This window comes from Podarcis bocagei, assembly GCF_964188305.1.
Source record: "Podarcis bocagei genome assembly, chromosome: 7".
NCBI lineage: Eukaryota > Metazoa > Chordata > Lepidosauria > Squamata > Lacertidae > Podarcis > Podarcis bocagei.
Window position 1 is genome coordinate 83,708,851 of NC_138132.1, and position 17,991 is coordinate 83,726,841.

A 17,991-nucleotide genomic window follows, 5' to 3' on the forward strand; every position below is an offset into this window, starting at 1 on the left:
TAGCCATAGTAGAAAAGAGAAAGAAAAAGGGTACAAAAATACCAAAAACAAAACACAGAATAAATAAAAATCAGTTTAAAAAAGAAGAAAAATCAGTATTTCATATCTTATAGTTCATTTACTTGATTCCTGACTTCCTCACACCTCCCCTTTTGTATTCCCATTTAAAATTCCTTTCAGCAAATCCTTGCCCTCTATCGTATTTTCAACCATTGTCAATCCATATTTGCATATTCTTAATAGTCTTTTTGCCAATACCACTTATTTTCCATTCCAACATCATTTTAACATTCATTAATTTTACAGTATTTCTGCAAGTAGTCTTTAAATTTCTTCCAATCCTCTTCCACCGACTCTTCTCCCTGGTCACGGATTCTGCTGAGAAGATCTAATTAAGCAGGGTCTGTTTACCTGGTTTTGGGCTCAGAGTAGCCAGGACTGAATGATCATCAGCTGTAATAAGAGTTCTGTATTTTATATTTACAATGTATTGTTTGCTGAGAGTTAGAATAAGAAAAGTAGCTTTGTAATTTTGTATGTGTAATCGGTGAAAAGGAATGAAAAATGGCTGCAGAGAAACACTCACATCTTCAAGATAAATGTCTTTGGCACTCTCATGTTAACTGATGGGGAGCATTTTGCCAACTGACTGAGAATTAACTGAACAAATCTGAATCATTAGCCGCCTCCATGCTTCTGCAATAGGACATAGGGCTACCCTCTAAAAGGGCACTTCCAGGAAGGCTTCCAATTGCACAAGGAATCAGATTCCACACTGATGGTAAATTCCCAGATACATACTTTTACTTCTACACCAATCTCTCACAATTTTTATATCTTTTTTTCTCATAAATATTTACTAGGCATTCTATTCGGTTAGCAAATAAGGCACAGCTTAGCTTTGTGTAAGGGGTGTGTGTTGACATGCAGTAGTTCATTATTTTCATCCTGTGACAGCAAAGAAGATGAAAGATTCTGCAAATAATTCAGCGTAATAGGATGCCTGCAAGCCTCTCACAACATGCCTCCTCGTGTGTGTGTGTGTGTGTGTGTGTGTGTGTGTGTGTGTGTGTGTCTTTTTCTCGTGCACGCACGCTGTTTTGAGGAGCCAGACTATGAGCATTTCTTCAAACTGATTTCAGAACAGAGACCGCTTTTGCTGCTGTTCTCTGTTCCCTGAAAAGAGAAGCTAGAAGACACTGCAGCCTGTTACACAACACGCTGGCAACCCCCCACTGAAAGCACCAGGCTAAGGAACCCTCTCCAGTTATTCCTACTGGAAAAGGGCACCGTGCTTCAATATTTAATCAAAATAATATGTAAAACGTTTATAAATTGGGGTTCTTCCTTGAGCTCTGATAACAAAACAATGTCTGAACAAATTTCTGTTAGGAAAAAATGATCTAAGTCTGAGAACTAGATAATCAAATCTAGATGATGTCTGGCCCAGGACAAAGCTATATCTGTATTTTTAGGACTGTGACACAATTAAAAGAAATGATAATGTCCATCAATCTAACTGAATCTGCCTGCAGCTTGAAAAAAAGTTAATGCTGTTAACTTTTAGAAAAGAAAAAAACTTTCTGGATGGTATACGTATGTCTCACAGAAGAAGCCATCCTCATCACAAGATGCTCACCATCTATGTTTTTGTGTGTACTTCTCTTGCTATGTGTTTCATGGCTACCAGGAAATTGTTTTCCGCTATCATGAAGGTTTACAAGATTAAACTACAAAGTAATACAATAAACTAAACTCAAACCCAAACAACAGAATATAAAAAAAGAACCAGAAAGTAGAGTAGAGGGAGGGAGGGTAAGAAGTCCCCTTGAGATAAGCTTTTTTTTGTTGGGGGGTGGGAGAACATTGTTAAGCCTATTGGGGGGAAATTAAAAAAATCCAGACATTTAGGTGATTGTCTGAAATCCCCCCCAACACTAATTCTGGCATTGGAATCCCATACATGTCCAGGAAAATCCGGATGTATGGCAACCCTACCTTGAGAGATCCCCCCACTAGAACACTTTCCACCCCTCTGATTCCTTCCAGCAGCCAGAGCAGATTTGCAGGATCAAAGCAGTTGGTGGAACAAATATGTTTGACCAGCCAGAAAGTATGGTGTTCAAGAGTTTAATTTATCCACTGTATTTTGAAATCCTGAGTAACAAATCCTAAGCAGTTTATGGCGCAAGGGGGAAATCTGGCAAGAGAAAAGCTGCCAGTGGCAGGTGATTTTTAAATTCAAAACACACACAGTGAGAACAGAGGAGCATTGCCATCTAGCGGTAGGAGGGGAAATGATGCAGGAGATTGGAGCGTGACACGAAAAAGCAGGACTGTCAGGAGCCAAGCTGTGTCTCTGGAACCAAAAAATCAGTTCCATATCCTCACCTCGGACACCAGTTCATGGCCAGAGGAGCAAGTACAGTGGTTACAGGCCTCAGAACACACCAAGTGGAAGATAGTGTACAGAACGATTCCTGCAGTCCCCAGAGGAGAGATGTGTGGTGACTCCCAATGGAGGGAGACAGAGGCAGCAGTGTGAGAATGAATGACTCCTGGTTTCAGTTGTCTCTACATGAATGCCCAGAGTATGGAAAACAAGCAAGAAAAACTTGAACTCTTAATACAGGATGGCAAACATGACCTAATACTGAAAGCTGGTGAGATGAGACTCATGACCATAGCTGTCAACGTTTCCCTTTTCTTGTGAGGAATGCTATTCGGAACAAGGGAATTTCCCTTAAAAAAAGGGAAACGTTGACAGCTATGCTCATGACTGGAATGTAGAAATTGGGGGGTACAACTCAAACGAAATAGAACAAACAGGGAAGGAGCAGGAGTAGCATCATATATAAAGGATGTTTATGCTTGTGAAGAAATCCATGACCTGGAGCATGGAAGGCAGATTGGAAGTATATGGGTAAAAATTGTAGGAGAGGAAAACAGCAGTGACCTTATTGTGGGTGTCTGCTTATAGACCTCCAAGCCAGATTGAGGACTTAGATGAGATATAGTAGTCATGGCAGACTTCAGTTAATCCAATATCTATTGGAACTAAAATTCCACCAAGAATGAAAGGTCGAACAAATTCCTCTGTTGCCTCGCTGACAATTTTGTTTCCCAGAAGCAGGTCATCTCTCTTTGACCTGGTGCTCACCAACAGGAAGGAAAGAAATGAAAGTACAGGGAACCTTGGGAAGAAGTGATTATGTCCTCCTGGGTTTCATTATACAGCGGTACTCGGGTTACATACGCTTCAGGTTACAGACTCCGCTAACCTAGAAATAGTACCTCGGGTTAAGAACTTTGCTTCAGGATGAAAACAGAAATCGTGCTCCGGCAGCGCGGCAGCAGCAGGAGGCCCCATTAGCTAAAGTGGTGCTTCAGGTTAAGAACGGACCTCTGGAACGAATTAAGTACGTAACCAGAGGTACCACTGTACACAGGCAAGGGAAAACTGAGTGTAGTTGGACATGCACTGGACTTTAAGAAGGCCAGTTTCAAAAAGCTTAAGGAACTGCTGGTAACACCCGTGTTAGAAACTTAGATATATAAGCTAATCACCAAATAATGGCACCTTAAACCTGGGTTACAGTTGCCACAAAGGGAATGTCTAGTCACATTTCTTTTCCTGAATGGAATTTGTTGTTGTTAATTTCTCTTCTATACCACTTTGTATTTCAAAGAAAAAATCTCAAAGTGGGTTACAACACATTAAAGCCATAAATAAAGCAATCCAGAATAAAACATTGACAAGGCATCTCTACAGATCAGCTGGTTGGCTGGCGCACAGCAGCGTCTTTTGAACACTGAATATAAGGTGAATGAGGGTCTGGACCCTTGGAATGTGTGCAATTTTGCATTCTACTTCCTAACTGGAGCTGGTTTATTGGCCTCATTCCATTATGCCTGAAGCATTCAACCTGAACTCCCTGCCTTTGGCAGAGACGTGATCATGGCTCAGTGATGCTACCAGAGTGTTGGCTATACATCTTATTCTTGAAATGAGTCATCCATTGGAAAGGAATGGGATCTTCCAGGACATTCCTTTCTCGCAAGACAATAATCTCTCATTAATGTATCGAATCACCGGATGCCATCCATTTGTACATAAAACCATAATTTTCATGCCATTGATAGGTAACCCAACCTAGTTTTAAGTTGAGCTGTACTACCAAATAATTGTGCTTAGCAGAATCCGTTAACAGGGCACCTGAACCGAAACTTGGCTAGTAATTTAAAATTAGTGTGAAATTCAGTCATACCATCTCTGCTGCTTCTTAGTCTTTGTGTCGCTGTCCCTCTGCTTGCCAGGCTCACAGTGCTGCAGTGATAGCAGAGGTCATAACTGATGAAATGTGTCTGTATAGGCAAAGCACCCATATGCCCCCTTGGCTGCTCCCTTTATTCCTGTGTAAAGTACCCAGACCCTCCTGTCTCTAACACTCCCTTTCCAACTCCCATGTCCCTACCATCCATTACTTCCTCAGGCCAATGTCTACTTTGTTCCCTCTCTTTTCTCTATCATGTTTCTAGATCAGGGGTTCCCAAACTGCAGTCCACAGACCATTCACACTTCATTCAGGTGATCCATGCCATGATGTGGCTGAAGACATGAGACGGCACATCCATCACATTAAATACTCATATTGATTTTAATTATATTTCTCTTGCTTCTTTTGTTTCTTATATTTTGCATTTTATTGTATTACAGTTTGAATTCCATAAAATTGTAATGCACAGTGTGTTACAGTTCCTAAACAACAGGCAGAAAAACCATTAAGCGGTCCACCATGACGCTCAGCAGTTTTCAAGTGGACTGTGGGTGGGAAGTTTGGAAACCACTGTTTTAGATCATTCTCCCTAGTTTTCCTCCCACCTCCCAAATAAAATTCTACTTGTCTTAAGCACTGTGAAATTCCTCCTGGGATTTAATTTCTCCTTGTTGCCCTTTCATGCCTTAATTCCCCCACTCCTACTCTACCTTCAGGTTCTTCCTCCTCCTCTTTACTTATTAAATGTACTAGTCACTTTTTTGCCATGGGAACTCAAAGCGACAATATTTTAATCAAAAAACAAAACCAACACATACATCTAAACTGGCATTTTAAAAATGCAATTTTAAATGTTTGTTTCCCCACTGTGCACCTTCATATAGCTTTCTTTTCCTCGGGGCTCCCTGTCCATTAGCTTCTCTACCTGCTCTCAGAGCCATCAAAATTTTCAACCATAACCCTGCAATGTTTTAATCCCAACTAACTAACGCCCCTTTTCTCATGGAAGGTTGACCGTGAAGTGCTCTAAACTGTCCTACCCATTGCACCAATCAGCCTATCATAGTCAAGGTGTCACCATGATTAGCAGTTAGCACCAGTTCACGTGACGCTGTGAGGAGGGAGTTTTTCCAAGACAAGTAGAGTTGCTTGGCTTTGTGAAGATCTTTGTTTATCTTCTGCTTCCTTTTCCTTTTCACATGATTGGGGCTTTAAGCTTATGCCCAAAAGGGTGTGCGACTTATTCCGTGCCCCCGTGACCAATTCAGTGAGAACCATTACTTTTGTTTAGTAATTAACAGTCTTCTGACAGCTCTGGACATTTAGTTGCCAACTAACTTTGTGTTGGTTTGTGGCCCTTTTCTTCAGGCAAGTCATTTTGCCTTGTGTCCTTGTATATGTACAGAAAAGGCAGAACATTAATTTCCTAATTATGAGCTTGTCTGTAAGCAGATATGATGTGGGAGTTATGTTCTGAGGCACCCAACCTGCCAGTGAAATTGAGTACAATTGACCCACTGAAAAATCCTGCAAACACCCCATTCCTGCTCTGCTCTGCTCTGCCCTGCCCTGCCTCGTTCTGACCTCCCCTGCCCCCATTCTGCCTTTTTGGTGATGTTTCAGTGATGTCTTTATGATGTTTCTGGGTCACTTCCGGGTTCGGCATGATGCGCGTATACACAGTTGTATACATACTGAACTCGTGTAAACATTTGGTTACCTGTATATAGTGTGAAAGACGTGAGTTGAATGACTAGTTTTTGGATTTAATGTATTAATTGTTATAACAATTAAAAAATCACTTTTATTCAGGAAACCTGTGAATTGAAACATTGGAATCTTGGGTTTAACTTGCAGGCAGCAACCAGTATGCCCAGATTTACAATAAACTTTAAGAGTCTATATAACTCCCCAGTTATTTGACTGTATTGGGTTTCCTTAATCACAGGATAGTTTCATAATTATTTTGTTAATGCCAACCCTGCTTAGGACTAAAAAGAGACCTCAAATTTCTAATTGCCCTATGACCAGACCCTTGAGTTTTTCCCAGGTACAAAAAACAAACCATCTCCCACACCCTTGATTATTCTTCAGGGAAGACGTTGGCATCCTCATGCTATTCTCAGATACATATGCTGCTTTTCTGCTGATGGGTAAAAGAATTTGGCCTTGGGCACCTTTTTGTTTCAAGGCAATGAATGACCTGACAGCCTCCCTCTGCTGAATTTTGCATTCTTTTTTCCCTTCCACAGCAGTGACTCCAGCAGCAGCTCAAGCGACGAGTCTCCGGCCCGTTCAGTTCAATCCACGGCAGTTCCAGCACCCACCTCCCAGTTGCTTCCATCTCTGGAAAAAGATGAGCCCCGCAAAAGTTTTGGGATTAAGGTTCAGAATCTTCCAGTGCGCTCCACAGGTAAGAGCTAAAGAGGCATCATCCATAATTAATGCTAAACCAAAGCAATATTGTGACTGCCCATAATATTCCACTGGAAAGCCCTGTTTAATGAGCTTTGAACTGCATTGGTAGGCTACTGCTGACGCAAATGCTGGTGGAAAATATGTCATATTGCAAATGGGGCAGCATTAATTTTGAAAGAGGGTTTTTTAAAGCAGTCTGGTTCATCAATCTAAGGTGCATGGAATTTTCCTACCACAGGTGAACAATATATAACAGTCAAAACAGGGTTGTGTATGTGCCTTTAAATCAAAATTCTGTGCACAGTTTTGTCAGTTTTGCACAAAAGAGGACTGCGCAAATTTGCACAGTTCTGGTTCTGCTCATCATGGAAAAGGGCAAGAAGCAACAGAGCAATACCTGTGGAGGTTGTATTGAGGTACCCTTCTGCCAGGGTGATTCTGCTAGGCTTCTCCCAAGTGCAGACTACACATTGCTCTATGCAGGGAATGGTTCACAGTGAAAAGAGGGGAATTGGGGAGGAGAGGTGGCATGTTTGGTTGGGAGAAGGGTGAACCCAAGCAGCTTGTTCTGCAGGTGGCAGTTCTGTGTGTATGTAACACTATACATTTTAAAATAGAAACTCCCAACACGAAAGAGTACAAACTGCAACCTTTGTGCTGCGTTTTCCAAAAAGGCTACAGTGCCTTCTGTAACCATCAGCATGAATCTTCTGCTTTGCTTCTTGGGGTGTAGACACCAGCCTTAAAGATGGTTTATTCCACGAGTTCAAGAAGTACGGGAAGGTGACATCTGTGCAGATTCACGGAGCCTCTGAAGAGCGATACGGACTGGTGTTCTTCCGGCAACAGGAGGATCAGGAGAAAGCGCTCAATGCTTCCAAAGGGAAACTCTTCTTTGGCATGCAGATTGAAGTGACTGCCTGGATAGGGCCAGGTGAGCACAAGGAGGTTGTTGCTGGCCCTTGAAAATGGCAGGTAGCCTTGTGCTGGCCCCTTAAAGGAAAATCCAAATAACAACAGTTTGGCCATGAGCTGGTTTTTAAGTTCTCCAGAATGGAGAAAATTCGTGAAAAAGCTAGCTTGCTGTTGCTTTACATAGGAAATACTGAATACAGGAAACTTGGAGTTGTTGGAAATTGAACATGGGGCCTTCTGCTTTCAAAGCAGATGCTCTGCCAGTGAGCTATGGCTCTTCTTCAGGTTTAGCGATGCTTAAGTTGGCCCTAACAAAAACATTAGCCAGCTGGTCATTTTTGGTGCATTGGCACCATCCATCAGGAACCTCTTCACAAATCCCATTGAAGTGGGCGGGAGCTCTTGTTTCAGTTTTCCCTCCAGATTCGTCTGTTGAATTTAGTTTCTGCTTACTGAATAGGAGTTGGTAGACTGCTTTGACCTTTAATTTGCTGGCATTGCTAGATCCATAATCACTTGAAATGGGGTGGGATGAAGCTCAGTCCTCCTGACATGGCACTGTAGAGAGATTTAGACACTACAGAATGTTAAAGAGAGAAGACACCACAGAATGTTAAAAGAATTTTTTTTTAAATCACCTGCCTCCAGAAACAGAGAGCGAGAATGAATTTCGGCCTCTAGATGAAAGAATAGATGAATTCCACCCAAAGGCAACGAGAACTCTGTTCATTGGCAATCTAGAAAAAACCACCACATATCATGACCTTCGCAACATCTTCCAGCGTTTTGGAGGGATAGTGGTATGTACAGTGTGTGTGTTTGTATCAGTTCATTTGAGAGAGAAGCATGTTTCAGCTCATTAATTCTAAGCTCTGAAGGTCCATTAATCTGATAAGTATCACTGGATCTTATTGAGCCATGATCTAGAAATAATAAATTTGGAAGGGGGGAAAGGCAGCTTCCGTATCCCTGGGTAGCAATGTCTTAACAACCTTACATTGAAAACAACCCTGTTTGCTCTGCTGAATACTCTGAGCCCTACATGTGTCAGAGACTGCCTCCTTTGCTGTGCAAGAAGAGGTGGCACTTGAGGAAGATGGTTAGAAGGCTTGCCTGGCCCTTCCCACCTACAAGGGCCCAAGGAGGAAGAGCACTGGGGGCAGCTGTGCAGCCCTGGGACTTCCCTTCCTGAAGGGCGCAGCTCTTCTCGCTTTGTCTTGAAGAGGTGGAGCCTTTTCACTTGCTTACTAGGCATTTTCTAAACTCGTGTCCCTGTCTGAACAATGCAAGTCTGGTTCAGCAGAAACTGCTTCCGCTTCTGTGTGTTTGGCATTGGGGAAGGAGAGTGTGTTAGCAAGCAGGACCGAGAGCTGCCTGGGTTGAGTGTTGCCAGGCCTTTTAATCTCCCACCTGCATGCCCTGAAAAGCACTGCATGCAAACTCAGGAGACATCCGGGAGAAAAGAGACTGTCATTTGCGCACACTGACCGTGGCAGTGGGGTATGTTCCAGATCCACTGTTGTGCGAATGCCTCATCATTAATGGAAAAGTGACCCCTAGGGGTGTGGCTGTTTGTTTTTGCTTTAATTGCTTGCTCACGGCAAGTCAGTCACCCTAAGTTGGAAGCTCCTATGCTGCTATGTCACTAGAACAAAGACTGACTGGTGTTAGAGAAGTCCCCTCTTTGGGCAAGTCTTTGCTTCCCCACCTTTGTTTGGAGCCAAAGGCTTCTGGGAATGGAAGTCTTCTCTGGATCTTTTCCTCTTGTCCTTGTTGAAGGTGCTGGAGTCTCCTTCCTTGCCTGAATCTCCTAACACACTGCTCACAAAGGCAGAAGTGAGTGTTGTTTTGCAAAAATAGAAAGTGTCCAGCTTCTATTTCTAGCTTGGGAGGATGACTCGTCCTACTCAGAGAACATTGTGCCTGCCTCGGCTCCTAGTCATCAGAGTGAAGGCTGGCCAAAATGTTGTTTATCCTTCTGCCTGCCTAAGCCCATTAAATCCCCAGGTAGATAATTTTCTCTAGGACAGGCTTTAAATATTTCCAGAGTATCTTAGTCACTACTTAGATTTCAGCTGTTGCTAAATATATATATATATATATATATATATATATATATATATATATATATAAACAAAAGCCAGCATTCAGATAACTAATCAGCATCACAATGTTGTTGCATTGTTGCTGTTGTTCATCTGGATTTTATTGTGTGCGTCATCTTGGTTTAGAATGAGCTGCAAGATGAGGAAGGGAGGGAAGAGTGGATTGTTGTGGTTTTCCATGAGCAGTATTTTTAAGAGCATAAAAATAGGACAGGAACACTGAATGGTTTGGGGGCATTGTCATTTAGAAAAAGAAGCTGAGGAGGGGAAACTGCTTCTGTCACTTGTTTCCACACCCCAACCTGACCTTGCTGGTTTAGGAAGCAAAAGAGAGTCCACAGGTGTGAGTGGATACTTGACCTAGGACCACCAGTTGCAGACTCCCACTTACGTTGCTGAGCTTTAGCGGGATGTGTGTGTTTTTGACTTGCCAACAACTGCTTTAAACTGGGGTCCAGCTGCATCCCTGAGGGCTAACCTGCCAAACTATGAGCCTGCTTCCTCCTTAGCAGGGCGTTCTCTTTGACCAGCAGTCCTCTTGGTGCCCTGTGGCCTAGTCTGTCTCTCAGTGTGAACTGCTTTCCTTCCCCACCAGGATATTGACATCAAGAAAGTGAATGGGGTTCCCCAGTATGCATTCCTGCAGTACTGTGATATTGCAAGTGTGTGTAAAGCGATCAAGAAGATGGATGGGGAATATCTCGGAAATAATCGGCTCAAGGTAAATTTTCTCCTAGAAGTGCTGCTCTTTGAGGGGGTTTTTTGTTTCCAGAGGTTTTAAGTGATTGTCAGCTTGAGTCGTGAAGCAAGGATAAGATGCCCTTTCTGTTTGCTTGTAGATGAGATTGGATTGTTTCTGGGATTTTTCAGTCCCTCCAGATGGCACGAATGGGCAAAGTTGTTTGACCATCTTGGTGCAGAACCTGGAAACTGAATGGGCGTGGAGGTGGCATTTGTTTTCTTGCCCATTCACAGTTTTCTCTCCAGCTCCTTGTCCTGTACAGACTGCAAGTTGCACTTGATTCACTTGCCATAGGAAGGGGCCACACTTTGTGTCCATTTAAGCTTCTGGAATTTATGTTAATTAAAACTGGCTTTTAAAAAAACCAAAACTGGCTTAGTACTTGCTCGCACCTGCTCTACGGATCTTAGTTTAGAATTAGGCCTGCTCTTGTTAAATGAGCTTAATTGTGAATTCTTTGACTGACTGGAAGTTTTGCCCTTTTGTGTCCAGCTGGGCTTTGGGAAGAGCATGCCCACCAACTGCATGTGGTTGGATGGTCTTTCGACAAACGTGACGGATCAGTATTTAACGCGACATTTCTGCCGCTATGGTCCTGTGGTGAAGGTAGGTGGGAGGCTTTCTGCAGCACGAAGAGGTCTCCTCTCTTCCTTCCTCAATAAACCTGCTCTTTTCTGACCCCACATTCAAGCTCCGTCCTGAAGACCTGCTTCTGTCTCTATATTTCTCTCTCTCTCCGGGCTGAGCCTATCCTTCCGAGAGGTCCAAAGCTCTCGCCACCTTTTTTCCAGTTGGGGAAATGGCATGTTAAGGCAAGCCAAACGTGTGCAGAGAGTGCTTGGTGTGTCTGCCCACCTTCTCTTCCTCCCCTGCCCCCCCCTTTGCAAAATTGTGGGTGCATGGCCCACTTCAGTGACAGGGCTCAGATTAGTCTCCAGAAGTTGTCTTATGGCTCCCATTCTAAATGCAGAGGCAACTGACTTCTCCTGCCTCCCCCCTTTAATCTCGCCTCTTCCCCCTTGCAGGTATCTCAGGTACACGCGCTGAGCTGCCTTTTAATCTCTGGAGCAGAGGTTGATCTTAAAGTCATGTAGCACCTCTGCATGAATGAATCATGCAGGGGGGTTGGACAAGCTTGAGCCAGGAATGCCTCCTGCATAATCTCTGCAGGCAGGGAGTGGGTGGGATTTTGAACTCTTGGCATTACTTCCACAGAGCCTGCTGGTGCCTTGTGTCTCAAGCAGCACACGTTGATCTCCTTAGTGAAACTGTGGTTTGTTCTGTTTTTTTAAACAGAACTTGTACTCTCCGGGCATAAAATTTGCAACTGCAGGGAAATAAGTAAAATACAGAAAAACAAAATAAAGGCCTACCAATGCCTCAAGCCACATGATTCTCAACCTAGAGCAGTCCCTTTCACCCCTTTTTATTGTCTCTCTTACAAGATGCCTTGTTGCGGGGAAGGCTGAAAACGCCTCTAAATTTGGTGTTGTAACCGTATCTATTCTCCCTGCCCCTAGTTGCATTTGTTTGCTGGGACTGACGTTTCTGTCCTGTGGATGAGGCTCTTATTTTGGTTTTGTTTTGTTTTTTTGTTCTTACAGGTGGTGTTTGACCGCTTAAAAGGCATGGCTCTCGTTATCTACAATGAAATTGAATATGCACAAGCTGCTGTAAAAGAGACCAAGGGGAGGAAAATCGGTGGGAATAAAATTAAGGTCTGCAAAATTCAGTTCCTAAAGATTAGTAGTAATGATAATAACCAATAGTAAATAATAGGCCAGACAGGGGAATTGCTTAATGACACAGAATGCTTTGCCAAAGTTTTTCTAAGATTGATTATTGTCCCGTCCCCCCCCCCTGCCGAGTGGAGCTGTGCGGGCATCTCCAACTGCTGCTTGCAGCCTTTCCCTTCCTGTCATTTGCTTTGCTCAGTTCTTCTCCTTTCCTAAGTTCTTTGGCTGCTGGACCTTGTGCCGCTAACATCTCTGCAGCTGTAGAATTTCCTTGGCCCTCTTGGCTCACTGCATCCTTCCCAAGGAGAGATCACCTTGAGCGCAAGAGTCTTGCCTTGTGTACATGGATGTGCCAGGTGCGATGACCACCTGGCCTGTGCCATTTGGGGCATAGTAAAGGCATGTGCTGTGTCCCATGGTGCTTTTTCCGAGATGGAGATAAGTTCTACGTCAGAGGAAAGATGTGGTCCTTGTGGTGCATTGGGCACTGTCCAGGACGGCCTTTGAAATGTCGTCTCCTCTTGTCTTGCTTGGTTATCTGCTTCCAAATAAGACATCCTGCCTGGTGTCAGAAGTGTGGGTGGGTGCTTGCTTGCGCACACTCAGTAGGATAGCCCTCCCCAACCTAGTGCCCTCCCAGTGTTTTGGACCACAACTCACATCAGCCCCAGCCATCAGGAAGGCACCATATATTTGGGGGGGGGGGAGGTAGGCGGGGCAGGGGACTGCACTAAGAGGTGAACACCTTAAAGGTGCATTGTAAAGGATGAATTTAACATTGAGCCTCCTGTGTGTTAGTTCTGTAGCTTGTGTGGCTTCAGTGAGTTTGATGTCTGCCTGCCCTGTTGCTGTGGAGTATTACAGAATGTCTTCCGGTGCATCCGTCTTAAACCTTTTAATTACTGACCTTTGATTAAAATTAGCCGTTTGGGTTTTTTGACATTGTAACAGGTGTTTGAGGATTGTTTATTCAACTTCCTGAGAGAGGGATTTATTGAATCTAATTTATAGAGTTGGAAGGGACCCCTGCAGTGCAGGAACCTCAGCTAAAGCATCCGAGACAGATGGCCACCCAACCTCTGCTTAAAAACGTCCAAGGAAGGAGAGTTCACAACCTTCCGAGGGAGGCTGTTCCACTGTTGAACATCTCTTACTGTCAGATCTCAATCTCCTTTTTTTGTGACTTGAAGCCATTGGTAGGAGTCCTACCTTCCAGAGCAGGAAAAAACAAGCTTCCATGTGACAACGCTTTAGATATTTGAAGATTGCAATTATATCTCCTCTCAGTCTCCTCTTTTCCATGCGAAACATACCTAGCTCCTTCAGCCGTCCCTCATATAAGGCTTGGCTTCTAGACCCTTGATCATCCTAGTTGCCCTTCTCTGTACACGTTCCAGCTTTTCAACATTCTTCTTAAATTGTGGCACCAAGAACTGGACACAGTATTCCAGGGTTGGTCTGACCAAGGCAGAATAGAGTGGTACTATTACTTCCCTGTGACGCAGGTGGTGCTGTGGTCTAAACCACTGAGCCTCTTGGGCTTGCCGATCAGAAGGTTGGCAGTGCGAATCCCCGCGATGGGGTGAGCTCCCGTTGCTTGATTCCAGCTCCTGCCAACCTAGCAGTTTGAAAGCACGGCAAAAAGTGCAATTAGATAAATAGGTACCACTCTGGCGGGAAGGTAAACGGCGTTTCTGTGCGCTGCTCTGGTTCGCCAGAAGCGGCTTAGTCATGCTGGCCACATGACCCGGAAAAACTGAGCGCCGCAACCCCAGAGTTATTTGCAACTGGATTTAACTATCAGGAGTCCTTTACCTTTTTATTACTTCCCTTGATCTAAACACATCTGTTGATGCAGCCTTTTTTGCTGTTGTATCATACCGTTGCCTCATGTTAAGCTTGTGGTCCACCAAGATCCCTAGATTCTTTTCACATGTACTGCTAGTCACTCAGGTGTCCCCCATCCTATATTTTTGCATCTGGTTCTTCTGTCTAAGTGCAGAACCTTACATTTATCCCTATTGAAATTATTTTTGTTAGCTTGCACCCAGTTCTCCAATCTGTCATTTTGAATTTTGATTCTGTCTTCTGTGGCATTAGCTACTGCTCCCAGTTTTCTGCCATCTGCAAATTTGATGAACATCCCCTCAATTCCTTCATCCAAGTCATTTATAAAGACGTTGAACAACAGGCCCAGGACAGAACCCTGCAGCACCCCACTTGTCACTTTTTTCCAGGATGACAAGAAACCAAAAATGAGTACTCTTTGGGTTCAGTCAGTCAACCAGCTACAGATCCACCTTGTTCAACCCACATTCTACCAGCTTCCTCGCAAGAATATTGGGGGGGGGGGTTAGTCAAAAGCCTTACTGAAATCAAGATACACTATGTCCACAGCATTTCTCTGATCCACCAGGTTTGTAATTCCATCAAAAAAAAAGAAATCAGGTTGGTCTGGCATGACATACCGTATTTTTCGCACTATAGGACGCACTTTTTCCCCTCCAAAAATGAAGGGGAAATGTGTGTGCGTCCTATGGTGCGAATGCAGGCTTTTGCTGAAGCCTGGAGAGCGAGAGGGGTCCGTGCGCACCGACCCCTCTCGCTCTCCAGGCTTCAGGAAGCTATCCCAAGTCTTGCAAGCCCGGCGGGATGTCCCGCGGGCTCGCAAGGCTTGCGGGCAGCAGCCTGCACCCAAAAGCTGGGGACAGCGGGGAGGCGCAGAGCCGCCACCCCGCTATTCCCCGACCTGATCTGGAGGCTGGCGGGGGGAGAAGCAAGCCTGCTTCTCCCCCCCCCCCCAGCCCCACAAGCTCGGGGGATAGGGGGATGGCGAAGCGCCGCCATCCCGCTATTCCCCGACCTGATCTGGAGGCTGGGGGTGGGAGAAGCAAGCCTGCTTCTCCCCCCCCCCACCATCCCCACAACCTCCAGATCAGGTCGGGGAATAGCGGGATGGCAGCGCTCCGCCATCCCGCTATTCCCCGACCTGATCTGGAGGCTGGGGGTGGGAGAAGCAAGCCTGCTTCTCCCCCCCACCAGCCCCACAACCTCCAGGCTTCAGGAGAGCCCCACCGCCAGCCCCACAAGCTCGGGGGACAGCGGGAGAGGCGCAGCGCGCCCTTCCCGCTGTCCCCCGACTTGGTTAGAAGGCTGGCGGGGGGAGAAGCTTGCTCCTCCCCGTCGCCAGCCCCGCAAACTCGGGAGACAGCGGGAGAGGCGCAGCGCGCCATTCCCGCTGTCCCCTGACTTGGTTAGAAGGCTGGCGGGGGGAGAAGCCTGCTCCTCCCCGTCGCCAGCCCCGCAAACTCGGGAGACAGCGGCAGGGGCGCAGCGCACCCTTCCCGCTGTCCCCCGACTTGGTTAGAAGGCTGGCCCAGCCCCGAAAACTCGGGGGACAGCGGGAGAGGCGCAGCGCGCCATCCCGCTGTCTCCCGACATGGTTTGGAGGCTGGCGGAAGGCTTCCTCCTCCCCCAGCCCCGCAAGCTCCCAGAGCGATGCCGAAGCTGCGCGCAGCTTCGGCATGGCTCTGGGTCCCGTTCTGGGGGAGGGGGAAGCTCGGGCTTCCCCGCCCCAGCCCCGCGCCTGGCGGGGGGGGGAATAAATTTTTTTGGCCTTTATTTCCCCCCCCCCCCAAATCTAGGTGCGTCCTATGGACCGGTGCGTCCAATAGTCCGAAAAATACGGTATTTTTGAGAAACCCATGCTAGGATGCTAGGTCTTAGTAATCACAGCATCCTTTTCTAAATGACCGACTGTTGAATTATCTGTTCTAGAACCTTCACTGGCATTGATTTCAAGTTCACCGGTTGGCAGTTACCCGGGTCTTCCTTTCCCCCCTTTCTAAGGATGGGGACAACATTTGCCCACCTCCAGTCTGTAGGGACCTCACCTGTTCTCCAAGATTTCTCAAAGATCATAGACAAAGGCTCTGAAATTACATCCACAACCTCCTTTAGTACCCTTGGATGCAGCTCATCAGGCCCTGGAGATTTGAATTCATTTAAAGTAACTAGGTGTTTCCTAATACCTCTTTTCCTATCTTGGGACGCAGCTCTCTCCTTACATCATTTATTCTGTTATCACCAGGTTCGGCATCGCTTTCCTCTTGGGTGCCGACAGAGACAAAGTAGGTGTTGAGTAGTTCCCCCTTTTCTCTGTCTTCTCCAAGGAGAGGATCCACCACTTTCTTGTTCTTCTTCTTACTTTGGACATAGCCAAATAAATCTTTTTAATTATTTCTAACCTCCTTTGCAAGCCTGAGTTCATTCTGAGCTTTAGCCAGCCTGACTTTCCCCCTGCAACTGTTGGAATCACACCCAGTAGTTCCTTAAGCTTTATAAAAATTGGCCTTTTTCAAATCCAGAGTGTGTCCCCGACTGCACAGTTTCCCCTTGCCTCTGTATCATGAAAGTCAGAAGAACATGATCACTTTCTCCCGTTTCTTTGTACTTCCACTTTGTCGATCAGTTCCTCTTGATGATCCCCTTGATGCTTCTTCCACCTTCTGGGAAATTAAATTGTCGGAGAGGCAGTGGAGGAATTTGTTGGACCTTGAATTCTTAGCAGAGTTAGTCTCAACAAATATCACAGAAATTGAAGTTCCTCTCTTCCTCTTCGGTCTATTCCTTTTGAACAGGTTATACCCTACAATTCCTACATTCCTGTCATGAGTCTCAAGCCACCAGTTTTCAGTAATGCCTACCAGGTCATATTTGCTATCCTGTGCTAAAAGCTCCAATTCATCTTGCTTGTTTGCCATACTCTGTGCATTTGGGGATTTAGTATCTGTGGATTTAGTATTCTGGGTTTGGCTTGCTGTGTAAGATTGACCAGAGGCATTTTAATTGTAGTTCTTGGGAAAAGCAACAGTAACAGCAAGAACAAGAACAACGTCTCACTAGTTATACATGCATTCATGATTAGCTGGTGATCCTTTTGACTAAAATCATACAGAAAAATCATTCTCACATTAACATGTTGAAGATTATCAGTGGCTAAATGCACCCTGTCTTCCCCACCTTCCTTATGATATTCTCAGATGTATCTGGTTGGCTTTTGCTGAATTGGCCCAGTATGGTTGCTGTTCTTTTTTCATAATGTGTATGGCATTATGATACTTCCACACCCACATCTAAGCTGTGAAGTACCATATTCTATTAAAACTAGCATCTACGTTAAACCCCACCAGCAAGCAAAGTTCTCCTCATCTGATGGTTTAATAGGGCGGGGGGCACTTTTAATCATGTCACCGATCTGCTCTCCTTTCCCTGTGTCTTAAATGCAGATGATGAACCTTTTTTCATAATTGGGTGTTATTGGGAGTAACGGGCCTTTAAAAATTCTTGTTTTTCAGGTGGATTTTGCAAACCGTGAAAGCCAGTTGTCATTCTATCAATCTATGGAGAAAACGGGTCAAGATATCAGAGACTTCTATGAAATGCTGGCAGAAAGAAGGCAAGTGCCCCTGATGTCTTTACAGCAGCCCAACATGGGTCTCTGGAGGTTGGGTGGATCTACCCAGCAATTCATAATTCTATTTTTTTTGCATTTTTCCTGCCGTCATTTTAATTCTTTTTGGCTTTTTTATTTTTACAATGGATATCCAAAATACCATTGTGAGTTGAGGAAGGGGTTAGCAGCCAGTAGCAATTCTGTTTAAATGACTGCAGCTCATAACCAACAGGGGGACATTTTGAGGGAGAGGCCCAGAGTGCTGTCTCACGGTGTACATTGGACCAAGAGACATGGATGATGAGGGAGCTGCTGCAGTGACCTGCAACACCTGTGCCATGTT

General features: G+C 45.1%; 1 protein-coding gene across 4 annotated transcripts in view; it reads left to right on the forward strand.

Annotated features, from left to right (window-relative positions):
* Window positions 1-17,991, forward strand: part of SPEN (spen family transcriptional repressor) — a 70,479-nt gene that overhangs the window by 39,731 nt on the left and 12,757 nt on the right. For 2 of the 4 annotated variants that reach the window (XM_081202861.1, XM_081202863.1), the window contains exons 4-10: window positions 6,530-6,690; window positions 7,429-7,629; window positions 8,259-8,410; window positions 10,311-10,436; window positions 10,950-11,063; window positions 12,062-12,175; window positions 17,551-17,651. In XM_081202861.1, the coding sequence (XP_081058987.1) occupies window positions 6,530-6,690; window positions 7,429-7,629; window positions 8,259-8,410; window positions 10,311-10,436; window positions 10,950-11,063; window positions 12,062-12,175; window positions 17,551-17,651 (969 nt within the window). The remainder of the gene's footprint in view (window positions 1-6,529; window positions 6,691-7,428; window positions 7,630-8,258; window positions 8,411-10,310; window positions 10,437-10,949; window positions 11,064-12,061; window positions 12,176-17,550; window positions 17,652-17,991) is intronic. The other 2 variants (XM_081202862.1, XM_081202864.1) reach the window with 2 other exon arrangements.